Genomic DNA, 26468 nt, shown 5'->3' with positions numbered 1-26468 from the left:
ATAGTTTTCTGATAGTTATTACTCTACTCGTGCCTCTTTTGGTTGATTACAATTACAATAAAACTCAGCTTTCAGTGTTACTGACGTCTTTGGATGATTTTGTTAGACGTTAGAAAGGACTGAATCATCAGCTGCAACAATAGGACTGAATATAGTATAATTTTGTTTCTCGAAAAAAGCCACCTCTCTTTAATGCTCAAAATTGATCAATGTATTTTTTTTAAATCTAGATGGTTTATTGCTCACATAAACTTTGATTTGTGACAATCTGCTCAAAAAAAGAAACAGGTTAAAAATATTGTTCATGGAAACATGACATTTGGAAAAAAAAAATGATAGGAAAAACAACCTTCAATGGTGGAAAGAAAATAGTCACACACTTCAAATTGTATTTATTAAAATGTGCTGATGTGCATTTAATAGACAGAAATTATAAGTGAGTTGGCAAGCGGTCAGCATGGTGGCAATCCAAAATAAGGAAAGAGAATATACAATGATTAACATCTTAACATCAGACAATGTGATCAGTTTCTTGTCAAGGATGAATGATGATAAACACTGTGAACCTCAAGAGCCACCGTAGGTAGAAGGGAATATTGCAGCTTTTTCAGGTCATCTGTTGGTTCACAGATATGCAAGTTGTCTAAAGAAAAAAAATTACAGCTTGAAAGTAATAACAGTCATATTTTACAGCTAATTTAACAATTGCAGCCTGTCTCTGAGCTAAATCATCCAGCAAGTCTTCTTTTTCTTAGTTGATTAAATTTAGGTTTTTAACGTCTGGTTAACAAGTGAAGTAAACAATGTCATAAAAATGTTGCAGTATTTCATGTTGTTGCCCTTACTAGTATGACGTTTGTCCATTTTGTTTTTATATTTGTTTTTATTTTTGTGTGCAATACTATATCTATGAGTCTATTAACTTGTTAGGCTTCCCACTGTGGAAACAGTTTGAGTAAACTATCAGATGTTATTAATTTCCACCTGTTTGCACATCATCACTTCACTTTAACTGCTGGAAAACTCCATTTAAAACTGTACCAGCAATAGAAAAAGAATATAACTGGACCCAAAAGTACCCTCAGTGTACTATTAGAACAAGATCAATAAATATCTTGATTATTTTCATCCCATGTTATTTTCAGAGGTTAGGAAAGCTTCATGAAACTTCTGTTGAATTTGTTCTATAGCAGTTAAATCGTAAAATAACGACTAGATAATTTAAAATGTATGGCAACTTCATCTCTGGTTCAAATTATTTAACTCAAGTATGCCATGTGATTTTTAAGTAAAAACATAGGAACACTTTAATTCATTCTTAGCTCACTGGTAAACAAGTTGATTAATGTACAGTGCTAAAAAGAATATCATCAAGCAATGGATAAAAATAGGTCAATAGTGATGTTGGTGACAGATGGACTGGAGATTCGTTCAACCAAAAGAAGTTCTGATTAGGAGCTGATTTCTCCCGAGTTCGGCTCTGGATAACGTTAAGACAACAGTCCATCCAAAACGCAGACTTGTGCAGATCAGATCATTTTTTATCTTTCGGAAAAGCCAATGGAATCTTCTCACATGCAGCATAGATGCTCGCCACATGGGGGCACCGGTGAGCTTGTACAACTGCTTCCTTCGCTTTTGCAAAGTAGCACATGACATCAATCTGCTTTAAATCAAGTGAAAACATTTATGTTTCGAATAAAATCTGACAGCAATCCCGTCTGGATGAAAAGTGGAGGGATAACAAGCTGTATTAACCTACCCTGTCTTAAAATGCTAAAACTATCCATAAATATTTTAAATATGTAGAAGATTTCAGAAATGCTACAACCATGTGATAATTGATTATTTAGGCTAAGATGCTGTTCTTTTTAATAAGTAAGGGACTTAGTTTATAAGTCCCTCATTAGACTGAATAATTTTCATTAAATATTTTCCATTAAGTAAACTATTCAATATATGTAATTTGATTAAAAAAAACTTAAATATATCAGGATCATCTTTAATTAAATAATTTTCTTTAAATCTGCACTCACGAATAGCACATTTATCCTTTAAACAGTGTTATTTTTTATTGGGCTAATCATAAATCGACGTCATAAATCAACAGAATCATGAATTCATTCTCTCTGCCTCCCCCTTTCTCATACACACCCAACACACAACACACACACACACAACACACACACATTCAAACACTTTATGACATTAGAAATCCACTCTCCTTTGCGCTGCCCGCTTGCTCTCTCCGTGCAGGTCTGTTGGCAAACGCGCAGCATAGCGCCGCGCTCCTTCCCATCGGTGCGCACAGATCTTTCAAATGCCACCAAACAGGATGAATCTTTAGTTGCACATTGGCATGAAAGGACTATGAGAGAAACATGTTATTTTTCCTTTCTTTTCTTTTTGTTGTTGTAATTACTCGTAACTTAGGTACGTGCGCTGGAGCATGGCACTTAGTTTACCACTTCAGAGTCACACAGAATACAGACAGAAGGTACTGAATGTGAACATTTTCATTTGGCAGCTTTAACATATTTCAGGCTACATTAATGCTGATAATTTTGCGGCATGGATCTTGATTTGCGGAATGAGACATTTATAGAGTGTGTCCGAGTGCTTCAGGACTTGATACAGAGCGGAGCGGTGAATGGGAGTTTGGATACATCAAACATCTCTTGTGGCAACGCTTCCACGCTGCTCACACCACAGCGTATCAGGCAAGGTAAGAGGCACCAAGATAACCACATTCAATGCAATTAAAAACAATTTGTTCCACAAAAAAGTTCATAATATAAGTCCAACTTAAAAACTGGGTTGCCTTTTATGTTAAAGAAGAGATGCGTTTGCTTTTATCCCCCAGCTTTATTTTTAAGGAGGGGAATTGATGGGCAGTGGTTGCAGAAAACGTGTAAAATCTGTTGTGTTCTAGTTGAAGAGGGATCAAGCAGAATACAGTAAAAATTATACTAATGCTCACAGGGGGGATTAATTTATTTAAAAAGCAGTCACATCTGGACTGTGCCTCATGATCCACCAATCTGTTTTAGATTTTTATCTTTCAGTTTTTCGGAATAACAATTAAATAAAATGTCAATTTTTGATTATTGTAAAGAATAATCACTGGTGTTCAGTCTAAAGGGGATCTGATAGGATATAATGAGTCACAAACAGGAGAGTTGCTAGACCTGAAGCTGTAGGGGGGCAAGTTAATCCAGTCCACACCCAGATTTTAATACATAACAAAACCTTTTGCACATGATGCTTATGAATTTGCATTTCAGTGTATTTGATATCATTCACTTGCATGTGTCTAAGATAAAACATTTATTAGTTCAATAAAAACCTAATCAAAAGCAGACATTTAAAATAATTTATGACTTCTGTGTATGGACAAGTTCATGTAACATTTCTTATTGTTATAGTACATTTTTTAAGCATAACTTGCTTCACAATAAAATTTTATCTGGACAAACTGCATAAATTTATAGTGTTTTGTGTTTCCCTTATGTTCTATATTTGAGCAGTTTGTTATGTAATGATAACAGGTTTACATTGAAATTTCAGTGGGAAATTTTACTCAGACACCCAAGAATATTCCCAGAATTAGAGTCTTAGTATTAGTGTTAACTTGTTTTGGATGCGGCCCTTGATGAACTGGTGGCCTGTTCAGCAAGGGACACCAGTTCATCAAAGGTAAAAGGTATAAGACTGCCTAATACCTGCAGTCTTATACCAGTGACCAGTGAGTGTTTAGATAATAGATTAATGGATTTTTGGATGCACGCTCAGTGAAAAGTACAATTTGACAGTAAAATCAGCTTTTATTTTTAAGAAGTGCAGTCTAGGAGCTGAAAGGGCAACTGCTTTCTACAGGCAGAAATAAAAAATGGAACAAAACTTTTGAAAATACTTGTTATAAAAGTCAGTACTTTACATTTGTAGTTAAATCTGTCTAATGTCAGGCCTCAGTTAAATAGGGTTTTGTCATTGCTAATCTTGGCTGCAGAGAGAATAAGAGTAAAATCTGGGTTGTGCCTTCTGGTTCCTTTTGCTATTTCTGGTTTTCCATAGATTAAAAAAAAATTCTACAGTTGAGAAAGCACATCAGATACTTAAAAAAATTACAAGAGCTAATTAATGATTTGATCAACTCCTTAAACATTCGTGCAATTCTTCTTATTCCTATTTTTACTTCCTAAAAGGAGAGTGACAACACTGATTCTACATTTTAATCAAGTCTGATACAATATGTGCAAAATAGTCTCTATTGCTGCATGAGTTTTTTCAGATGGAAAGGATCAAGGTCCTCTTTTTTTGAAAAAGCACTTAAATTCACAATAATATATTGGGTCCATATGAATGACAGATATTCTTACTCATAAAGTCCATTGATTAATTCCTGGAGGAGGAGAGGTCAGGGGCCAAAATATGGACCATAAATCTACAGAATGCACCATTTCCATTAAAGAACAAGACCTTAAAGTTACCTTGCAATTAAAGCATTAATTAAGCTTTCACATTTCTAATTTTGTAGCATGTAATGTTTGAACAATAAACTTAAAATCTTTGATCAAATCACTGGGATACCTTCCACTATCACCTCTGTATTGTCTTGCGGTATGAATGAATATATACCCCTTTTCACACACAGACACTGTTGGATTGAACCTTTTTCACAGTTGTCACCACATGTACCTTTCAGTGGGAGATTTTCTGTTGAAGATGCCCTCTCACAGCATGAAAGACAAAGACGGGCTTGCAGTGACCCGAGAGGATTGAAGTGCACTAAGTACAATGTGACGGATATTGCTTTCCAGAATAAAACACATTCAGAATGGTACATAAGACTTCGATATTGATAGTATAAGCTTAAGTATTATTATATGTTCGAACACAACGCTGATAATCCAGTTGTTTTAATTCGAGTACAGATAGAGGTTCTCTGGAATAATGCCATAAAACTTTCTGCTCACTCTTCTAAGCTCTGCAGCATCTCTAAAGAATGTCAGGACTGTAGAGCATATTTAAAAACACAACTAAAGTTCATGCTAATGAAAAATAGAACTGTAGGAGATGATATATTGCAATTTTTAAGAATGCAGTTTGTCAAAGCAATCTTATATGACATAAATCAGCAGGAAGTGTTAAATAAATCTTACCTGATCTAGTATTTTTTATATTACATACGAAGAATATGTTATTCTCTGATGGAATGTACAAAGATGAATTATCTTGACACAAAAACCATTGTTTTGTTTTATTCTCCTCTTTCTTCTAAGTAACATTTGGTGAAAATTAACAAAAAAAGTAATTTGGATATGTTTATTCAATTTCAAGCATTTGATTTTATAAAGATTTGCAAATACCACTCTGGGCTTTTGTCTGACAACATGTTTTGAATCCGATATCTGGCCAAGGCCTTAATGAATTCATCCAAATTTAGTGCTATGTACCAATTACTGCGCGTCTCCTGCATCCATCAGCAAAATTAAAGACATTAAGCATTCTGTGTTTATTTCACTGAGCCCCCCAAACTGATCCATCTTCTGCAAGTCAACTTAATTCACCATCTGATTAAAACAAATACCGTAGTCTGCCAATATTTAGTCAATGTCATCATAATTAGTCATGGCACTACTCTCAAAGATGGATCACTCATTTTCTTCTGTCTCTGTCCATCACTTCTTCTCCAATGGTCTGATTGAGTTGTGTCACAGCCAAGCCAGTAGGGCTGCTGATTGGGCATGGAAGTGTCTGCAAAGAGACCTAACTGATGCAGTCAGCTTTAAAAACAAACTAAATGTGAAAAGATGGAGCAAATAACAGCACCCACACAGAACTTGCACATACCAGACAACGTTCAATTTTCACACTGAAAGGCCTCTCCCATGTGATAACATTACACGCTTTCTTTGCAGCTGGTACTATGTAACCAGGGTGTGGTGACAACTTGTAGCATTCCCCTGGTCAGTATGTGCAAGATATATGTGGAGGATTTCTCCTTTATTCGGCAGAGCTCTGTGCTGTGATCCTGCAGGCTGTTTAAACAAAATCAGTGCTTTAAAAACACAGAAATATATCGTGCACCATCCTCAGTATGTTATTGTTTACTCCACATTCTCTCTCGATCAATATGTGACTCAGATCAGATAAACATTTGAGGCTTATTCAGTATCTTTGACCGCCTGGCACCCATAAACTGTGCTTATTAAAACACTCCTCTTTTTTCTTTGCTCTGAAAACTCCACCTCTTATATTGTCACATGTGATTCTCTTCCTCCACTCCTCACACCTTTCCATGTCACTCTGCCTGTTGAGGGTTAATGTGTTAACCACATTCCTCTTCTGAAGACAAAAGCCACCAACATGTTGTTTTGTACATTGACCACTGTGACCACAGTCCCTGTGGACTGTGTGTTACAGTCTGTCAGTCAATAGAAAGTGGTTTTGTTCTTTACATCAATCAACTGTTCTGTCCTTCTAATGGCCAAGTGACAAGGCGTAGATGGCATTTACCATTCTGGATTAGCTCCCGACGGTGACATTTACCAACACCTACAGGAGCACTGCCAGGCTTTCTTGAAGTCTTGCATAGCAGATGAAAAAGAGAAATAGACTAAACTTTATACGATTATGACTGGATTATGAACCTCATTATTTATTAATTCAAAGTTTAACTGCACATATTATGAAAACCTTTTTTATGGTGGTTGGCTTTTCAATTGAATCATTAATACCGCTGTCACATTTTTACATCGCTGAATGTCATTTATTTTGCATGAAGATACGTGACTTGGAGTTAACAGTGTTCCAGCTTCGTCTTTAAATACATCGATACTGCAGTGAACAGGGCAGGGAACAAGTTTTAAAGTCAGATAAAGTTTGTCTCTTTAAAATAGTCTCTTTTGTTGATCTTATATAATAATCTAACTATTTCTAGTTATTTGTTGGTGTACTTTGAGAAGAAATACACATAATTATCTCTAGAGTAAGCCAGCAGAATACGTTTTTACTAGTTTGGGTTTGTCTTGCTTTCTGTTTTGGTTTCTTTAAGGTAACCTCCAACCCAAATAACAACAGATGGCTTAAATACTGTATGCTGATTGTGATCTATTTTTTTACTGTGTACTGAAAATGGTACCCAAATCTTCTCAACATTAAAACAAAGACTTAATTTGGTTAACATTTTTCCTTCAGTATTGCAGCAATAACATGCAAAGAAGGGGAAAAGTTGGGAAGCAGAAGCCATACAGGACAAACATTTGCAATACTGTTACTGTTTTTGTCCACGCCTTTCTTAAAAACAAGTAATGTTGATGGATTTATCTCATGTTTACACTTTGCTTTCAATGACATGCATGCATTTCCTTAATCACACCTGGGTATATCTTGATGTTACCAGACCATCGTTGAATAAGTGGTGACAAAAGAATATAGGTTATGTTTTGGGGCGGAGAACATTTTCAGGAGTCACAAAAAAAAAAAAAAAAAAGACAAAAAAAAAACAGTTTGAATTTAGTGTCTATGCAGTGCTGTTGGTGAACATAGGGTAAGTGAATTAATAGAAACCAAAATTCACAAAAGAAAAGAAGAAATACAATATTTATAGTAAAATGTGTATTTCAGTGGTGACTGTTTATTTTGCAACACACTAGCGAAGCTTTAACTCTACTTGTGCAGTTAAATCAAATACACAACAGGACTGGATGATTTTTTAACATTTGCATCCACATAAAAACAGATGCATTGCTTAAGATTTAACCAATACCCATCTGAGTCAAGAGGTGCAGGTAATGAAACCCAATAAAACATAATTACAGCAAATTAACTATGAACTGTTCATAATGCAACTTTGTTTTATTGTCAATTATTAACACAATTTTTCAGATCAAAAAAGATTAGGCTATAAGGTACGGAAAATATTAAAAATGGCTAAACCATTCAACCGAGTCTGTATTGTGTCTCTAATTTAATTGTGCTTCTGACTGAAAAGAAGCACTGCATAGTGAAAGAGCCTAAAAAAAGAACGTGAGATTATAAATATAGTTGTGTGTGAAGCCCCTGCTGTTATCAAAGTCGTCATAGTGTGACAAAAATCTGAAGAGTGACAATTCCATCAATATTATCATTGCATTTTATTTTCTAGTAGGATCATTTAAAAAGTAAAAGTGATTTTTCTTCACATAATTTAACTGGATTAATTGAAATGAGAGCATGAATAATTTTTTTCTAATTACTAGCACTTCAATTTGTCTGATGCACTTCTATTATCAGATAAAGTTATGTGTCATATTAGTATTACTTTTAATATACCTATTTACAAAGTTATATTTAGTCTCCTCAGCATATGTAATTGGAATACTTTTTTAATGGTTTAATTATATAATGGAGAACCATTTCCCATGTTTTAGAACATTCAGTTTCAATATTTTTTCACATATTTTATCTTTTTGTAATATTGACAAATCTGGCAGCCTATAAATGTCTTCCCCATTCGCTCTCCACATAAAGGATGTGACTGTCATGTTGTCTGCCACAGGTAATGATAAACAACTCAAATCTACTGTTATGGATTTATAAACCAGTCATTTTTTAACGCTTCATAATATTTTGTCTCTGTGCTTTTTCAAACATGTCAGAGCTTTTAGCTGTTTTCTGAATTTTTATTGTCCCTCAGTCATTTTTCTGCTACAAATCATGTCTTTGTTTGCAGTATTGTTTGTGTTACACACTCCATTGTGCTTGACAGAAGGAGTTCAAGTGTGTAAGAATTTTGTTTTTTTGAAAGCTGTATTCTGGCACATCTCAAAAAGAATTCTGAGAATAAAAACAATATTCCACAGAAACACACAAAACTGAAAGAAACTGAATGAAGGCTAAGTCTTGATACATTTAACAACAAACAATAATATTTTTCAAAGTATAATGAAAAATGTTGCTGCTTATGCCTGTCATTCATGACTTCCAGTAAAATGTGGTAATTGTTTGTGTTGATAATAAAGCAAATATGTCTTTTATTTATAGAAGACATATCAAATAACTATGCTGCTTTCAGTTGTTATAAAAATGATGTATATGAAACATGACTTAAGAGAAATTTGACTTTATAAATTGATGCCTTGAAATTGGTCCTGTGTCTCTTTAAGAATCTCCTGCTCATTTTGACACGCCACCTTCAGTACCTGACACTGTTTACAACCCTTCTTAGGAGCGTTAGACTGAGAAGTAGTTCATATAAAATTGGTTACTGTATAAAGTTCACATTCCCGCGGTCTTAAGAGACAGAGCCATTTGGACCCAATGAGCTTCTTACCCTGTGGGCAGACCGACAGGGTGGCACTGACCCCATCTGCACATTTACAAGCTTTTTTTTGTGTGTGTGTGTGAGGGGGGAAGTGGGAGTTCTGGGAACTGACGGTCTGACGGGACCACACTCCCGCTTCCCTGCTGTTCTTCAGTGACACCTGCCATGCTCCTCCTCAGCCACGAAGTGGACTTCTTGTGTGCCCTTCGCATCACTTTAAGTTTATCACTTACTGGGTTTCTTTGAGTCCGATGGGAGTTTTTCTCTGTCTTGTCCTTCTTAGTTCAAACTTATTCCCAGTGGGATTAGATTGTGCAAGCCGCATTCTGTTTCCTTGTTAGGATTTGTGGCTAAACATTTGGCAAGCTCTGCCTTAATTCCCTGCAGTGTTACATTTGTCAGTGAGGTCTACTAAACCAGAACACCTGAAATTTTCAGAAGTATTTGCACTCAAAAGTACTTCCACAGTTATTTACTTTATTGACCAGATGCCTGCATTACAGTTCATACTCTATTCAACAATCTGATTATACAATATGGTAAATATCTTTACATAATCCACTCCGGATCAAAATCGTAATGCCTTTACTACAATTATCTTTCTGGTGTCATTATAAGCAACAAGTTTATTTTTTATGGTGTTTGATGGGGATGGGATCCACTCCAGTGCTGTCTTTAAAAAGCTAAATAATTCAGCGATACAGATGTGCAAAACTAAACTGGATCTGTTTACTTTTTCTAAATGGTCCACTGAGATTGCTTCTTTGTCAATTGGTGCTATGTAAATAAACTGAACTGGACTGAATTATATTAGCCAGTGGGATAGGTAAACAATAATGGCTTCACTCTACACCAATGATCACAGGAAAGCTTTGAGGAATTCTGGCCTGAAGGAATGGATAAATATGCTGAGGGAGTTATCGTGGAGCACACAGGAACAGCTAATTGGCTTTGATTAATCAGAAGCCAGTATAACATATTTCATTAGGCTAGAGGAAGAGTGACACTACAGAAACAGACTACCGCGCTCCCTTTCTTTTGCCAATCATGTGTCTGTATATTTTCATTATACACTCACAGATGTAGGCGCACTCTCCAGCGGAGACACACAAAAACCAAATTAAACATCTTAAGTTGCTACCATTGCTGCTTCCATGGAGTAACCCTGATGTTCTCTCAGCAGCACAGCCACCATATTAGAGCTTCATATTTGCAGGGGAGGTTGTGTGACAGATGGCGAAGCCACATGTCAGTAGATGTGTGTGCATGTGGGGAGGGAGAGAGAGAGCGAGAGATGAAAGAGACAGCAAAAGACTGACTTGCTGACTTTTTTCTGACCGGTCTGTGGCTAAATCCTTTGCTAAGCCTGCAAGTGATACAAAAACAGTTCAGGGTTGGATTTTTGTGATTAATTCACTGAAACTACATACTTGAGTTAAATGTTGTGATCCATTCATCTGTTTAAAATCTCTTTTTTTTCATAACTGAACATTGATACGATTTTACTCTATATGATAAGCAGGCAGATAATAAGTGGAGTTCGGATTATGCTTCCCAGCCAGCTGTGCACAAAGCATGTATGTACTGTATATCTCAGGTGATTACTGTGAACCAAAATACAAAATATGGAATACGGTTCAGTAGAAGCTTAGCTATGCTGGCACAGTTTCTGCTGTAAGTTGTATTTTTAAGGGTTAGGGCCAAAATATCAGTGACATACTACTATTAACTGCTTCGTACTTTAATCTAATAGAAAGCATTGATTAATGATGACCAATTAGATTAAACTTCACAGGGAAAGCTTTGAGGAATTTAGCTTATTTAAATTAAAAAGAAAGAAATGCCAACGATGTTACTCCTTTAGATTTGGCTCTAATGAAGTCATTTATTTATAAAGTGTGTATTTATACACACTTTATAATATAGTCAATATATCAATATATCTCAATATATACCTCAATTTTATAAGATTATTCACACTCTAGGACCGTGATTAATCATGATTAATCATTACGTTTAACTTTTCATTTGAAGATTCTCAATTTTGAAACCTTGTTTCAGAAAGGTTTAAAAGTTGTCTTGTTTCAAATATTACTTTAGAAATGTTAACCATGTTAACTCAAATGTCTCATTAGGTGTCATTTATGTGATCAAAAATGTGAACAGCATAGCGAGCAGACCTGTTCTTATGTCTGTCTAAATTTAACAAACCAGTATATTAAAATACAGCCATAGAAATCAAACTATATTCCTGCACTTTAAATGAACATAACAAAGTACTTTTGTGACGTATCTGCTGTCATATTTTACCTACAGTACCTTCAACCAGTCACTTTAATAGACTAACTTGTTGACATTTCTAGCTGTCAGAGCTTTTCTGTACAATGGGGCCTGCTAGAGAAAAAGGTTTTCAAAAGGCACTGTCCAAGCAGGTGTAGCTAAGCACCCTGGAGTATTGTCTGTGGATAATCCTTCAACATCAGACTGACTCCGATCCCATGACTAGATGAACCGTCTTTTTCTTTGGTGGCTCTGGCACCATTTCATGTATGGAGGTGTTGGTTCTATGTCTGTCATCTCACACAGCTTTTTCCACACCTCTAGTGTTTCTTCCCAGGGTCGGTATCTGAGGTTCATAAATCTTGAATCTAAAGCGGTTGCTACCTTTAACCAGTCCAAAGTTCTCTTTCCATTTGTTGAGATCCTTTGTAAATTCAGTCCTGAAGCTGTGTTAGCTGCTTCAACATCTGACACCTGTTATGAAGATGGCAGAGTGCAGATAGCACAGAAGAGCAAGACACAAACTTTTCTCCACCTAGGGGTTCTATGATGTACCTACATTGCAGACACACAAAACACACCATAGTTAAACTCCTGAATACAGTTAATAATAAACTTGCAACTGATACTACTTTATGACCATAGACCTTGAATATGTCCATACTGCAGAACAAATGTATACTCATTTCAATTTAGATTAAACATTACAAAAATGGAGAAGAAAAAAGAAACTTGCTTTACTTTGCAAAAGTAAGACAAGACTAGATGAGATGCATTTTTTAAAAACAAAACCCTGCCCCTCCATTTCCATCATGAGTTCAATCAGACCTTTTCTGTCATAATATTTGATGAAGTCCTGGATTGGCACTGTGGTAACAGAGCCATGAGTGTAAATGCCAAGCAGTGGTGGAGAGCTAACATGTCTTTGCGCATCGCCACAAGTAGCTGCCATCACAGGGGAGTAGGTGTTATCATCGCTGACCAGCTGCTGCCTGTCAGTGAGAAAGGATTGCAACCAGCGAATAAAATATGGATTAATCCCCAACCAATGTCTTTTACAGAACAAAGTCCGCCAGTCTTGTATTAAATGCAGATGAAAAGTCCTTTACGATATACAAACCGTATGGTTTAAAAAGTGGATGAGGGTGGAAATTGTGCTTTTCGTTTTCTGCAAATAGAAGTTTATTGAAAACTTAGCCTGCATTGAAAGATACTGCATATTTTTATGCAAATAACCTCACCGGACTATACCCATTGAAGATCACTGCACCCTTGGAGAGAGCTTTTGGATCAAACATCAGGTGTTTTTGGTTGCATGCGTACCCTTCATAGAAACGGTAACAAATTGAATGTGATGATAGCAATATATTTTGGTTTGGAATTTGAGAAGGCTGCATATTTTAGCAAATGTAATTAACCTGGTTTCATTGTGGAAATGTTGAAATTGTAGTCCAGTGTGTGTTTGCACATGCTGCTACCTGTGCATCTGGGAAGATTGCAGCTTATGTGTGTGGTGTCCTGCTGCTGTGGTGCACACTGGGACCTCTAATCCCCCTGGATACAGACACGGTGGGTAACCTTTAAAAAGCGTGTTGTGGCCAAGCAAGCTTCGAACTGAAGGCAAAAGCAAATAATGTAGACTTTAGAGGATATGATACAATGATACTGCATCAGGCTTCAGATTGAATTTTTGTATTTTACATTATTTTTATTCAAGGGAGAAGCGACTTTAGTGGCCGTCTTTGAAAACACCAAATAAACTAAATATTTGTCCAAAACTGCATTAGGTAAAAGTAAAATAAATAAATAAAAAAATAAATAAATAAATAAACAAAAGTCTAGAAAAGCAAATGGATTTTTAACACTTTAACTAAAGGGTCTTGTGAATGAATTAAAACCATGAAATAATCACTTTTCCGTTTATCAAAGTGAGTACAGCCACAATTCCTATTCTTTTAGATGTGAAGAAAAGATCAATAAATTAAATGCAATGCCACAAATGTAGAGTTAATAATGATTAAACTCTGTACTCTAAAAGCTAAGGAGAGTATAAGGAAACAACCTAAGGAAACAACTTGACTGCATCAAGCCTTCAGCTCGATTTATCAGAACAGCAGCGCAATGGAGAAGTAGCATCCAGGAGATACATAAACATGGAGTTATAAAGTGGATAAAGACACAAACAAGACAGAAACAACAAAACCAAAGAAACAAAAAACCCAATTAACGATATCAGCAATGAGACACAAAACTCAACAAATTCAAATGGACAAACTTTTCTATATATAAGGGTTTGTTCATTTGTATTGGCGATCTGATGATGCTAATTTATCAGTACAAAAGTACTTTCTGGGAATAACAACCTTTTCACAGGTATTAAACATATTTTTTTATTTGTCCTGCGACAGACTGGCGATCTGTCCAGGGTAAACCCGCCTCTCGCCCGGAACGTTAGCTGGAGATAGGCACCAGCACCTCCAGACCCCACTAGGGACAAGGGGGTTAGAAAATGGATGGATGGATTTTTATTTGTCCAAATTCTGTATTATTATTATTATTTTTTATTGATCTGATGTAATACTCTGATCCTAAATGTTTTGATTAGTTGTAAGTGGAAAATTAACAGAAATACAAACTTGAAAACAAATGTCTGTGATAATAAGCTTCATAATGTGTTTCTCTTAGTAAATTAAGTTACTAATATTCTAATTCAATATGACCATATATATATACAAAGTGGAGAGAGATGATCAGAACAATACTTAATGACCCTATGGTGTAAAAATTACACAGAGAAATCATAGTCATAAGAGCCAGTCATATAATTTGTCTTTTTTATTTATGAAGTGTTGAGCCTAATCTTGAAGATAGACGCAGTGTCTGCCGCTAAGTCCAAAACCTGGAGCCGCTCACCCAGAGTGGAGCCTGAATGTTGAAAGGTCGATGCTTCATTCTACTTTTTAAAAATTTGTGAAACCACAAATAAACCCCAAGCCTGGGAGCAAAGTGCTTGCTTGGGTAAAAGTGAAACTACAACATCTGCAAGATGTGATTGAGCACAGGGCTTAATGTTACAAGAAGGATTTTATATTTAATTATTGAGAAACCAATAAAAGAAAACTATTACTGGGGAAATACGATCTCCTCTGTTATAGTCCCTGCTAGATTTCATGATCCAGAATTTTTCAAAAGCATCAGTGAGTTGTGTTTTAATGATACATTCAATGATATATTCACTGCTGCTATGGTCATAATATGCTAGTTTATAAATACAGGTGAATATAATTTCTGATTAGGAGTAATATCGTAGCCACCACTGCAATCAAAAGCTCTCCTTTACAAAGACTTAGCAGGATAATTAATATGGTCTGTTCATTAACACCCACTCAAGGAAACAGAAACAATAAGCTGTGGAGTTGCACACACACAACTCTTGACACCAGGTTGTTCGATAAAACAAATTGAATTTCAACATGTAAAACATAAGATATGTCATTTTCATTCAGATCTGCACTCTTTAATATCCCGTGTTCCTCTTATGCAGAGGAGGACCACACACTCCGGATCCTGCTCTACTCGCTCATCTTCTTCTTAAGTGTTTCTGGGAACCTGCTGATCATCGTGGTGCTCACGTTCAATAAGAACATGCGCACTATCACCAACACCTTCCTGCTGTCACTCGCCATGAGCGACCTGATGATGGCCATATTCTGCATGCCTTTCAACTTGATCCCCAGCATTCTCAAGGACTTTGTCTTTGGAGCTCCGATGTGCAAGATAGTGACCTACCTTATGGGTGAGTAGCAAGGAGCTTGAGGGTAAAGGGGAAGTTCAACTGGACCATTGGCATCAAGGAGAGTATGGACAGGAGTCCAAATTATGTTAAGTTGTTCTCTTAAAACAATTCAAACTCACACACACCCTCATTCTTTCTCCAAAATTACACACAGGTGAATATTTTTTACTAATTAGGTCACTTTTGAAGGCTATTGGTTGCATTTTATTTATGGAGATCAGAGTAATGGGTGCTCAAATATTTCTTTGTTAAACAAACTTTGAAAAATGTGTCTTATCATTCACTATGCAGCTACATTCCTGTACTGAGGTATACATGTGGTAAGGCCTGGATTAATTCTTTTTTTTTCAATAGCAAAGCTACTGTATATGTCCTTTACTTGTTATGAGCAAAATCTTCACCTTGTAACCTTCCATTCATATCTGAATCATTTTTACTTGAATGTGCTTTGAAAAGTCATTTATATCAGATCTCACTGAATTTTAAGCACTGCCTGACTGTGGCACAATACCTTGGGATGAGCACTTGCAGATGGAAGGTAATTTGCCTCATAACAGAGGTTAAAAGTGACTTGACCATAAGCTATTTCTATCAAGATTATGCATGAGTCACCATGTTTGGAATAATGCTCAAAGAAAAATGTTCAAACTCCAAATAGATGCAATATTTTCAATGTGATTCTTCTTTTCCAGCAGTAAAGAGAGGAGACTGGAAGATAAGTTACAAATTCACTCTAAGTTATCAATGTACTCCTTGTATCTACAAATAAATTGCTCTTAGTACAATGAGAGTAAGAGTAAGTACTTCTACTCTTACTTGGTTTAAACATTATAATGGCAAGAACTTTTTTGGTGAGCCAGTCCTAAGTGGGTATTCAATGAAATCTAATTGATCACTGGTTCTTTTTGGTGTCAAAATACAATAAAAAAGTTAACATTACATTTATTAAGCATGTGAAATATCTAAAGCTAAACGATATAACTACTGGTGTTCAAAATGTGAATTTGCTTCCTTTATAACTACCTTTTTATCCCTTGGATACATTTTGTTTCAAACTTGATGAAGCTTAATAACATGTGTTCCAGATCAGCTTTATGTAGTCCTATGTAGTCCCAAGTAATGGCAACTGAGCGTTTTTATTTCTTGAAGATTTCTTGGTACAAGGTGAACTGTCCTCACAACATTACTTGTCTTCACACAAGTGAAGTCCAATTGCCTTTTGCTTAAGCACTTTTGATTGTCACATTTTGGATGACTGAGAATCTACACTAGAGTAATGCATTGTTACTACCTAAATACTTTAAACTTTTCCCTGTAAATAGAATAAATCTGAATCTGTGGACTTTCACATTAATTTGTAAATAGAAAACTTAAAAAATGTCTCCCAAAACCTTACTGACCACTGCTAGGAGAGCAATCTGTTACTGGGGCAGAAGCCGTGCCAGGTTTGAGTGTCATGATTATGACTATGATGTAGTTTGTAGCTCTGACCAACATCAACCACTCAATATGTATGCTCTGTTCCAGCAGTCCCAATGTGTTGGCATTAAATCTGTCATAGAAATGTTGCAGCTGGTAATGAAACATTGTTGCAGCAGTAGAAGTATGTTTATTAATCACAATAACTTTACTTGCCACAGTTACGCATTTAAACTTCACCTGGCTATAAAATGGACAAAGACCAACATCAATAATCCCACCCACTCCACTTCCTGACCACAATTTCTTTATAGTAATGTAGAAAATAAGACACTGTCTTCCATCTTGACAATCCAAACATGTAGCTATAAAGTTAACGATGAAAAGGACTGCAGATGCTTTTACAGGGAACTGAAAACTGGTTTGGGTTGACCAAGTGGCCAAGGTAGACTAATTTTTAAAGTTTTATTTTTATCCTAAATTTGGACAGAACCCACTGCCTACTAGAGAAGTAAAATTTTATAAAACGAATTTGAGATTAACTAAAAACAAAGAACGGCCTACCTAAAATATCTTTAAAAAATGTCCATTGATATCCAGAATTAGAAAGGTAGAAATTCCCATTGAAAGTGTCATGTTTTTTCATGTGGTAGTTGACATGTAGAGCTGTTTCAAGGTCTTGGATATGAGAAAGACATCTTTTCTCGAAACAAAACGTGTAATTTTTTACTTTGAAAATCTGCTTTAGAGTTAATTGAAACCACTTTGGAATAAGGAAAAGAAAACTTCCCCTGTCTAATTTAGTAACAGTCCTTTTTTTATACAAGATAATTACTCTTTCAAAACTATAAGGAATCCGATACAATACTGCCATTAGCAGCGACTGACTTGCTTCTAGCAGAAAATGAATAGAGAACAAAACCATCTTCAGACATTGTAGCCCATCATTGTCTTGCTACAATAAAACTCCAGATAGATGCAGCTCCTGTAATCAGGAAGGTAACACGTTTCCTGACCTGACGTCAATCAAATTACAAAAGGGGTCGATCACTATTGAGTGGCTGCACATCCACTGACTATTTTCATCACCTTTTCCAATTGTGGGAGGTTCATTGATATATATTTTCTGTAGTTTTCATTTGGAGTTCCTAAGTGGTAATTTTCCAGTAGTCAAAGTGTGTAATGAGTTTTTTTTTTTTTTTTTTACTGCTACAGTATTCTTATTGTCTCTAATTATATTCCCATATAGACTGGATGGGCAAACATTTGAGCTGGTCAGATTCTTTTATTTTATTGGAAAGCCCAAAATGTAAAAGGCTATTAGGATTGTCACTTTGCATGAAGAATTTATTTGACATTTGAGTAATGTGCTGGAGTTGCAAATGAGTGATGAGTGATCTCACTGTCTATGCATCTGAGGAGGAGACTGCTGGGAACTAAGTTACCTATGCATGAAGATGATTCTTAGTGTGAGTACAATTGATGCTGTTCTACTCTGATTACAGAGAATATTTTTATGAAGAGAAACATGGTGCCCATAAAAAGTAAAACAAGTAAAACATCCCCTTTGTTTTACCCTTTTTATTAATCTTACAAATCAATCATGGTTAACAAAATTGGGCTTTTTTGACCAAAAAAAAGTCAAAGTAAAAATTAATTTCTACAAAAATGACAAATACAAAAATGTAACATAAAATAAGTGGTTGCATAAATATTCACCGCCTTAAAGTCAGTATTTAGTAGATGCACCTTTGACTGAAAACGCAGCATGGAGTATGTGTTGATATGTCTCAAATGGAAATAAATGTTCTTTGAAGCTGTTACAGATTATCCTGCAGGATATCCCTGTATTTGTTGCATTCATTTTGCTCTTTGCAAGCCTTTTCAGAACTCCACAGCATAATGCTGCCACCACCACGCTTCACAGTTGGGATGGCGTGTTTTTTTGTGATGTGCAATGTTTGGTATCTTCCAAACATGACGTCTTATCAAATAGCCAAAATGTTCCATTTTGATCTCATCAGTCCAAAGAATTTGATAGAAATATTCTTCAACAATGATTTTCTTGTTGCCATTCTCAAATAAAACTTTGACTGGTGAAGAACCAGAACAAGACTTATTGTATGCAGAGTCTCACCCGTCTCAGCTGCTGCAGCTTATAACTCCGCCAGTGTATTCATAGGTGATTTCTCTCTCTAGTTTCCTTCTTGCACGGTCACTCAGTTTCCATAGACGGCCGGGTCTCATGGCGTCTGAAAGCTAACAGTTTCATTTTATGAGTGTCAAAGTAAACAAGGCCAAATACAAATGCACAGCTAATTTTTTCAGATTTTTATAATTAGAAAGTATTAAACTGTGTGATAATTTGTATTAGTCTGCCAGAAATCCCCATTAAAGGACATTAAGAGTCGGTTTGTCATAAATACTTTTGCAAAACACAACAAAATAAGTAGAAAGGAAAAGAAAGGCAAAACAAAATGAAGGTTTGCTTTTGTTGTAAACCATCATTTGGAGATTTAAACAACAAGAAGCACCTCTGAGTCTTCTTTCTACCCACCATCTTCTCATCCTCTACGTATAAAGCTTATATTGTCACAGAGGACATGGATAAGGGAGGTAAAGAGTAATTTCCTGTCTTGTCCTTTTAGGGGGTAGATGAACGATCATATCGCTGGCAAAGAGTCACATGATTTCCTTCACCATGACATTGCCCAATTTATTTACCTCAACACTGTGTTCTTCTCCACATGTTGGCTGCACAAGCCTGGTTGTAGTTTCAGATATTATTTTAACATTAATCATATTTTCTTCCCTATTCTGAATCGCAGTCATTTTATTCTATTAAAATGAGAAGATATCTGTTAATGTGGTAAGATGAATATTTTCTCAGCCCTTTAGATGACCTGCTTTGTTCTCCTGCAGGCACATCAGTGAGCATCTCCACATTTAACCTAGTTGCCATAGCCCTTGAGCGCTACAGTGCCATCTGCAAGCCTCTGAAGTCACGGGCGTGGCAGACCCAGTCCCATGCCTACCGTGTGATTGCTGTTACATGGGTGCTGGCCTTCGTCATCATGATCCCCTACCCGATCATCAGTCACCTCAGGCCATTTAAGCGTCCTGACAACACCACAGCACACCAATGTCGCCACAAGTGGCCTGTCGCAACGGCAGAGCAGACCTGGTGAGTGTTTCGTTCTAAATTGTTTTAATTTGGTAGGTTCTTGTAGAGATGATAGCCAACTGGGAAAATCTGCAACTTTGTGAAGATTCAACTTGTTTAGCAACTTTTATATTTACATGACACGATTCTGTTAACAACACATGTGCAAAAACATGTTGGTGATAAAAGAACTTCAGTCCAGACGTCAATTAGCTCTGGGTTGATTATTCATGAATGTTAATATTCAACTAAAATCCAAGGTTTGTAAAAAAAAAAAAGTGAAACAAAATTAATTTATTGGCTTTCAATCTAATTATGGTAAAACAATACCAATTATTTCAGAAAGAAATAAACCATATGAGCAGTAAAATTAAAATGTACCTGATTATGTTCCTATTCATAAGTTCACCCATGGTTATTTTTATAGTAATTTAAACTGGAAATACTTTTTCTAGATGTCTTTATGATCTATTCCAACTGACCATCTCCAGTAATTTGTTTTGAGATAAAGCAAAAGGGACCACAATAAGTGCTTCTAACTCTATTTACAGTGCTACACGTTTTGTTGATCTTTTATTGAACCCATTTTAAATTGTTCAGAGACAAATCAATAAGAATGGAGCACATAAGTAAACAACGTCAAAATTAGAGTGTAATTACAGCACACTTGCATGCAGGTGCATGCAGATGGAGGTTTTGGCGTTTTGCTGGGTTTATAATACTGCTGGAGTAATGAGATGTAATTAGAAATTATTCATGCCTTGGATCACTTCGCTAAAACCAACTTACTCTGAATTATCCAGAACTTTGCGTCCTATTGTAGCCCTTGTGAGACAAAACAACGGCAGATAAGTTTCTGAAAGTCTTAATTGTTCAAATTAATTTTAAACTTTTACTGAATCAGTAGTGGCAGAAATTCATGGGGTTACAAAAAAAAAAAAGTGTGCTCTTCGTTTCAGCTACGAAAGTCTGACATCTTTTTGTTGCCGGTTTCTGGAGATAACAAGTTAACCTTGAGAAAACTCACAATCTTGAGAAAACCATAAGAGAAAAAATATATGCAGGAGACATCTGCTTTTGGCTTTATTAGACTAGGGATAAATGAGTAAAAATAAAAAAGATTTATATTATTTTCTCTGTTTACAACTAGATTATCCACTTTGTAAATCACTTAGAAGTACCAGATATGAGTTTCATAGTTACCCGATTTATTTATGTGATTCCAAGGATTCTTGTTGAGACCAATGACAAAAAATATCACAATCAATAATATTACTTAAATAATATCGACTTTTTTGGCTCTGGAGCTGTAGGAGCTATGTACAAGGCTTTACCAGTGTGAGCAAGTGGGAACACATTCGAAAGTAATGTTGGTATGTCAGTCTAAAGAGCAACTGCAAGACAGCTAGTTTTTGTTACAGGCTGAAGAGTTTTAATTTATTTCTGATGGAAATGAGCACACACATCTGTCTTTATTCACTCTGAGTTGTTTGTCAACTTTTCCAAATGTGTCCCTTGTAGGTATGTTCTTCTTCTGCTTGTGCTGTTCGCGATTCCAGGAGTGGTGATGATTGTTGCCTACGGACTGATCTCCAGGAAGCTTTATCAAGGCATCCGATCCGAGACCGCCCTCAACAAAGAATCTACAGGTAATACCATTTACTATTTACCACACTGATTTCATTGATGCCTTCTTTTCGGTACAGTGACTGCAGACAATTCTAGGTGAGAATTTGTGCCTGTTTTTCAAATGTGCTGAACATACAAGTAAAAACAGCACCTGCAATCTGGTCACAGGTTTGGTAAATCACATTGGGAGTGGTAAGTCATTACATTTTTAAATCCTCCTGCCAGAATTTTAGGTTTTCTGATAATCAGAATATGTTTAGGACATTCATGATGGCAGTTATTTATTTATTCTCTCCTCATTTGCTGACGTAATCCTGCTTCTGTGTTATTTGTAGATCGAATTTGCACATACTATCAAGCCTGCATTTGCTTTTGAAAGCACAAACCTTTAGAATAATGAAAAAATGAAATAAATAAACCAAATGATTATTTTTTTAGTTAAGATTATTAGAACTACTGTTGCAAGTATAGTTCTCCTAAAGTTAAAACTTGTTGTGGCAATCAGTTATTGAATTATTTTTATTCACAAAGGTTTCAAATTATAGATTTGACACTGCAAGTTTTTTACCCTGTGCACAGTCCAGCGGGGTTGCACTGACCTCTGGTGTGTTATTCTGAGGTTTTTCTGTGTGATTTCAAGAATTGACATTCTGACAGGACACTTCCAAGCTGTCCGCGCTCCAACTGAGCATTGTGCTAAGACCGCAGGAGTGTTAATATTATATTTGAACGAATGTGTTGTGTTAAGCTAATACAGTCTTCAAACAGATTTGTCCGATTGTAAAATGGTGCTTTGTAAGTTAAATATGTAATTTGTTGTTTTAATAGAGTTTAGTTTCTGTATATTATTTTTTTTTAATATAATTTATGACTTTTTAAACATAAAACCATGTTTTTTAAGTATATAATTCTGTCTTATTTCAGATTAGTTGACCCAAAATATATTTTGGCAATAGAATAATTTTGTGTATTTCACCTGCATTATTACCCACTGACCCCTTTTGGGAGATATAGTGCAATGTTTCATTCGTTTCCATTGCTTATATTAGTAATTATGAATCATTTTTAATAATGTCAAAAACAGTTCATCTTTGTGCTAAATATAGTTCTAACTTTTTACAAACAAACAAGTATTTCTGGTAATGATAGCCAGAGGGGAGAGTTCTGGGTAGTGCTGGGCTATGGAGTTCAATTTCCTGTAAAACTGTGGGTTTGGACATTGAAATCTATTTGTATTCTGTTTTCTTCTACAAAACATATTACAGACAAATAGGAAGGAAACGGGAACAGTACAATGTAGTAATTGGAAAAACATTAATCTACGTTCCAGTCGAACCATCTTTTGTTAGTAAATTGTAACCTTGTGGCACTCCAAATGTTATTGTTGGGCTTTTCTCTTTGTTGAAGAAAAATTATTACTAAATATTACTGATGAATTTCAAAATCCTCTTATGAGTGATTACTGCATTTCAGCAGGAAATGCAAGTTTCTTTTTGTTCCATTAGGCTGAGCAGTTGGTTTTCAAAGAACCATAACTCATTCATAATAAACCATACAAATAGGTGCATGTGTCACCACAGGGATCAATCAGCCAGCTAGAGGGAAAAGGGACAATTATAATTACCAGTTCAAGGCATTCATAACCCAGTGTTAAGAAAACATCTGTTTTACAATGAAACAAAAACAGGCATTGCTTAATTTTGAAAACATTTTTTTAAGTAAATTATATTTTGCTGCTGCACTATTAAGGACAGTTTGGTCCTTAGGGTCAAACCACAAAATTATATAATCTTATATACTGTATATAATCTTGTGATCTCAAAATACATTATGTCTCAAATGCTTTATTCTAATTTAACCAAAGTCTTTATCTGCCTTTTTGTATACAAAATAAGTAATATTAGATGTTGATATTGAGCCTTTTTTCCTTTATATTTGTCATAAGATTATTTGTATTAATGTTTAATTTTCTCAAGTGCACAAATACCTTCTGTGGAATATGATCAACATTAAGTTTGTAGTCTGAATTAGACATTTCCTTCAGAGATTTAAGGTACTACGCACTTCGGTCAAGCTTAAAATAAACTTATAGATAATTTGAATAAACACAGCTAAATTTGACATACATTGATGCATATTAAAAACCATTCTTCCTCTCTATATTGTAATAGTTAAAAACATTTCCTGTAAAAACTATGTAGCTTATATTTTTGTATATTTCTCAGGATTTACACCTTTTATAACCCCCCCAGGTGTTAGCGCGGTGCTCAAGAGGAGTGTAGTAAAGGGCTCTTCCTCGTAGAGCAAAACCATTATGTTTAATAAAAGTAAAATTTCTTCTGCTTCTTAGTCTATCAAATTCAAAACACAGCAGTTTTACTACATTTAACAATCATACAAATACCTAAACTTTTTACACTGCCGTCCTTCTGCAGATGTGAAGAATGGACTTACTTCCTGTGGGTCTAATAATCCTGACGATGAAGATGGTTGCTATGTTTGTGTGCGCCCAAGCTCAATGGAGATGAACCCCATGTCTGCATCAACCCAATCCATGAAGATACACAGACCCCGCAGCAACACATCGGGAGCCAATCTGGAGGCCAAGAAGCGAGTCATACGTATGCTAGTGGTCATCGTTGTTTTGTTCTTTCTCTGCTGGATGCCTCTCTACTGTGTTAACACCTGGCGGGCTTTTGATAACGTCACCGCCGAACGTGCCCTCTCTGGGACGCCCATTGCATTCATCCATTTGCTGAGCTACACCTCTGCTTGTGTCAACCCAATTATCTACTGCTTCATGAACATGCGCTTCCGCAAGGCCCTGCTCGGCACTTTCTCTTGCTGCTTTGCGCCTTGCTGTCAACATTGCCGCCGCTGTAGGCCACGTGACAACGAGGAGGACGGTTTGGCAGCCGGGGCGTCCATGTCCAGGTTCAGTTACACCATAGTTAGTACCATGGGAACCTGCTGAAGACGGTTTTTACAGCAACACAATACCCACATCCTTTGTTTTTAGACCAGTGCTATGCTCATAGGTGCAATGATAGAACATATGAAATGAAACGCAATCATGCAGTGTGAATACCTTTATAGAGCTATAAAAAAAGCACAAAAATGCAGTCCGTAGTTATTTCTTGTCAGAGTGGCTGAAGGCAAATTCTTGGCTTAAATCTTTACAGTGGAGGATGTGGGTTTATATAGCTGTGGTTTAAACTCAAGAAAAGGAGTAACAAACTATAATTTATATAGCAGAGGAAGGCTGTATTAGTTACATGTCATTATGTAGCTACAGAAGGAGGTCAACCTTCTTAAAAACTGTGTTTTATATTCTGCTGTCAGAGTAAAATTGAATGTGTTAATGATGGTATTTTAATTGCCTTGTGGCGTAAGTGCCTGCTCATGAAAAACAATGCTGCTTTCGTTTTGTATCGATCTGCCTCATTTATTACTGGCATCATAGTAGCAGGCAAATGGAAAGTTTAAGGGTTTAGATGTGGAGTTGAACTGAAAAAAAAATACTTCAAGTTATAAAATGTGCTTATTAGAACTGATGAAGTAGGTTGAATGTTCAAAAACATACAGAGCAATGTTGGCCACTTGGAAATATTATATAAACTTTATGTTGTATAGTTCTTCTGTGAAAATATGTTAGGAATAGAAACTTTTTATCTCTTTTATTATTTTGTTGTTGCTACGATGTAAGAAAAACTATATAACCCAATCTGTGCCACATATTCTGTTTCTATAGAATGTGTCTTGTGTAGAAACATTAGTATTTCAATGAACATATTAAATGAAAGAGCATAATTTAACTGGCCCTTTTTCATTCCTGATGTATCGTGTATTATAAAGAAAATATATAATAATTTTGGTTTTCATGGTGGAACTTGGACAAAAAACGGAAAATTTAGATGGAAAAATCCACTATAGCTTTTAAGGTGATAGTTCAGATTTTTGGAAGCAAGATTCTGTAAAGTTCTTATCAGATTCTCATAAAGTGACTTCTTAGAAAAGTAAAGATAGAGATGTGAAAGTTAAGTCGACATCTCTTTTTGGCAAGTTTCAACACTTGGTAGCATTTCAAGCTGAAAAATCTTAATATTTGTGTAATACAAGTCACTATGAATACTTTTATAAGATACAGTGGTTGCCTCTGTCACTGTTGTCTTAATAATCTCTGTGTTGTTATGGTAATAGTATGTAGTAGATAAACTTTTCTGATCTGGAAAAATATACCACTTGTCCTCAATTTCAAAAGTTCCAATACCAGGTATGCAAAAAAGATGGGTAGAAAAATATCAAAATTGACCAATACTCCTCTGAAATCAGAGATATAGGTCCTCCATGAAGCCTGCTCATCTTAGAGAAAAAGACAGACCTGCTATAGAACATGCAATCATAAATAAAGCCAAAGGAAAAGCAGAAACCTCTGTTTTAAATCGAGTCATAGGGATTTTTGAGTATAGGACATTCTGAATACAACAAAGACTTCATTTCAGAGCTTTGTTAAATTGGCTGGATTTCTTCCCTTCTTTGAACTTAGTCTTACAGATAGAACCTTTACATTATTATCTTGCTGAATCCCATCCAACCTGTGCTTGCTGGTTCGTGAATTGGCCACATATGCGAGGAAGATTACGATCAGAAATATCTACAGTTTTAAGGAAATGTCAAAAGTCGGAGTGGCCCTTTGATGAATGTATTTGTCTGGTGCAGCTTTATGAATGAGCTCATGACTTTCTATCAGTGGTGAGCTTATCTGTGGGCGACAGAGTGGATGCCAGATTTTAGGGGTTTCTCTTTGTTATGTCTGCCTTGTTTGTCACAGACTCTGGCGCCCACAGTGCCTTCACACTAAATGTGTTTCAGCA

The 26468-nt window shown here is 35.8% G+C and overlaps 1 protein-coding gene across 1 annotated transcript; it reads left to right on the top strand.

Annotated features, from left to right (window-relative positions):
• Window positions 1-2243: 2243 nt before the first annotated feature.
• On the top strand, window positions 2244-25409 carry cckbrb (cholecystokinin B receptor b). The gene is made up of 5 exons (XM_028022019.1): window positions 2244-2725; window positions 15132-15383; window positions 19725-19986; window positions 21487-21614; window positions 24030-25409. The coding sequence occupies exons 1-5, from the start codon at window positions 2572-2574 to the stop codon at window positions 24566-24568; spliced, it is 1335 nt and encodes a 444-aa protein (XP_027877820.1). The 5' UTR covers window positions 2244-2571; the 3' UTR covers window positions 24569-25409.
• Window positions 25410-26468: the final 1059 nt, after the last annotated feature.

This window comes from Xiphophorus couchianus, chromosome 7 (assembly GCF_001444195.1).
Source record: "Xiphophorus couchianus chromosome 7, X_couchianus-1.0, whole genome shotgun sequence".
NCBI classification, from domain to species: domain Eukaryota; kingdom Metazoa; phylum Chordata; class Actinopteri; order Cyprinodontiformes; family Poeciliidae; genus Xiphophorus; species Xiphophorus couchianus.
This window is presented reverse-complemented; position numbering and strand designations above follow the sequence as displayed.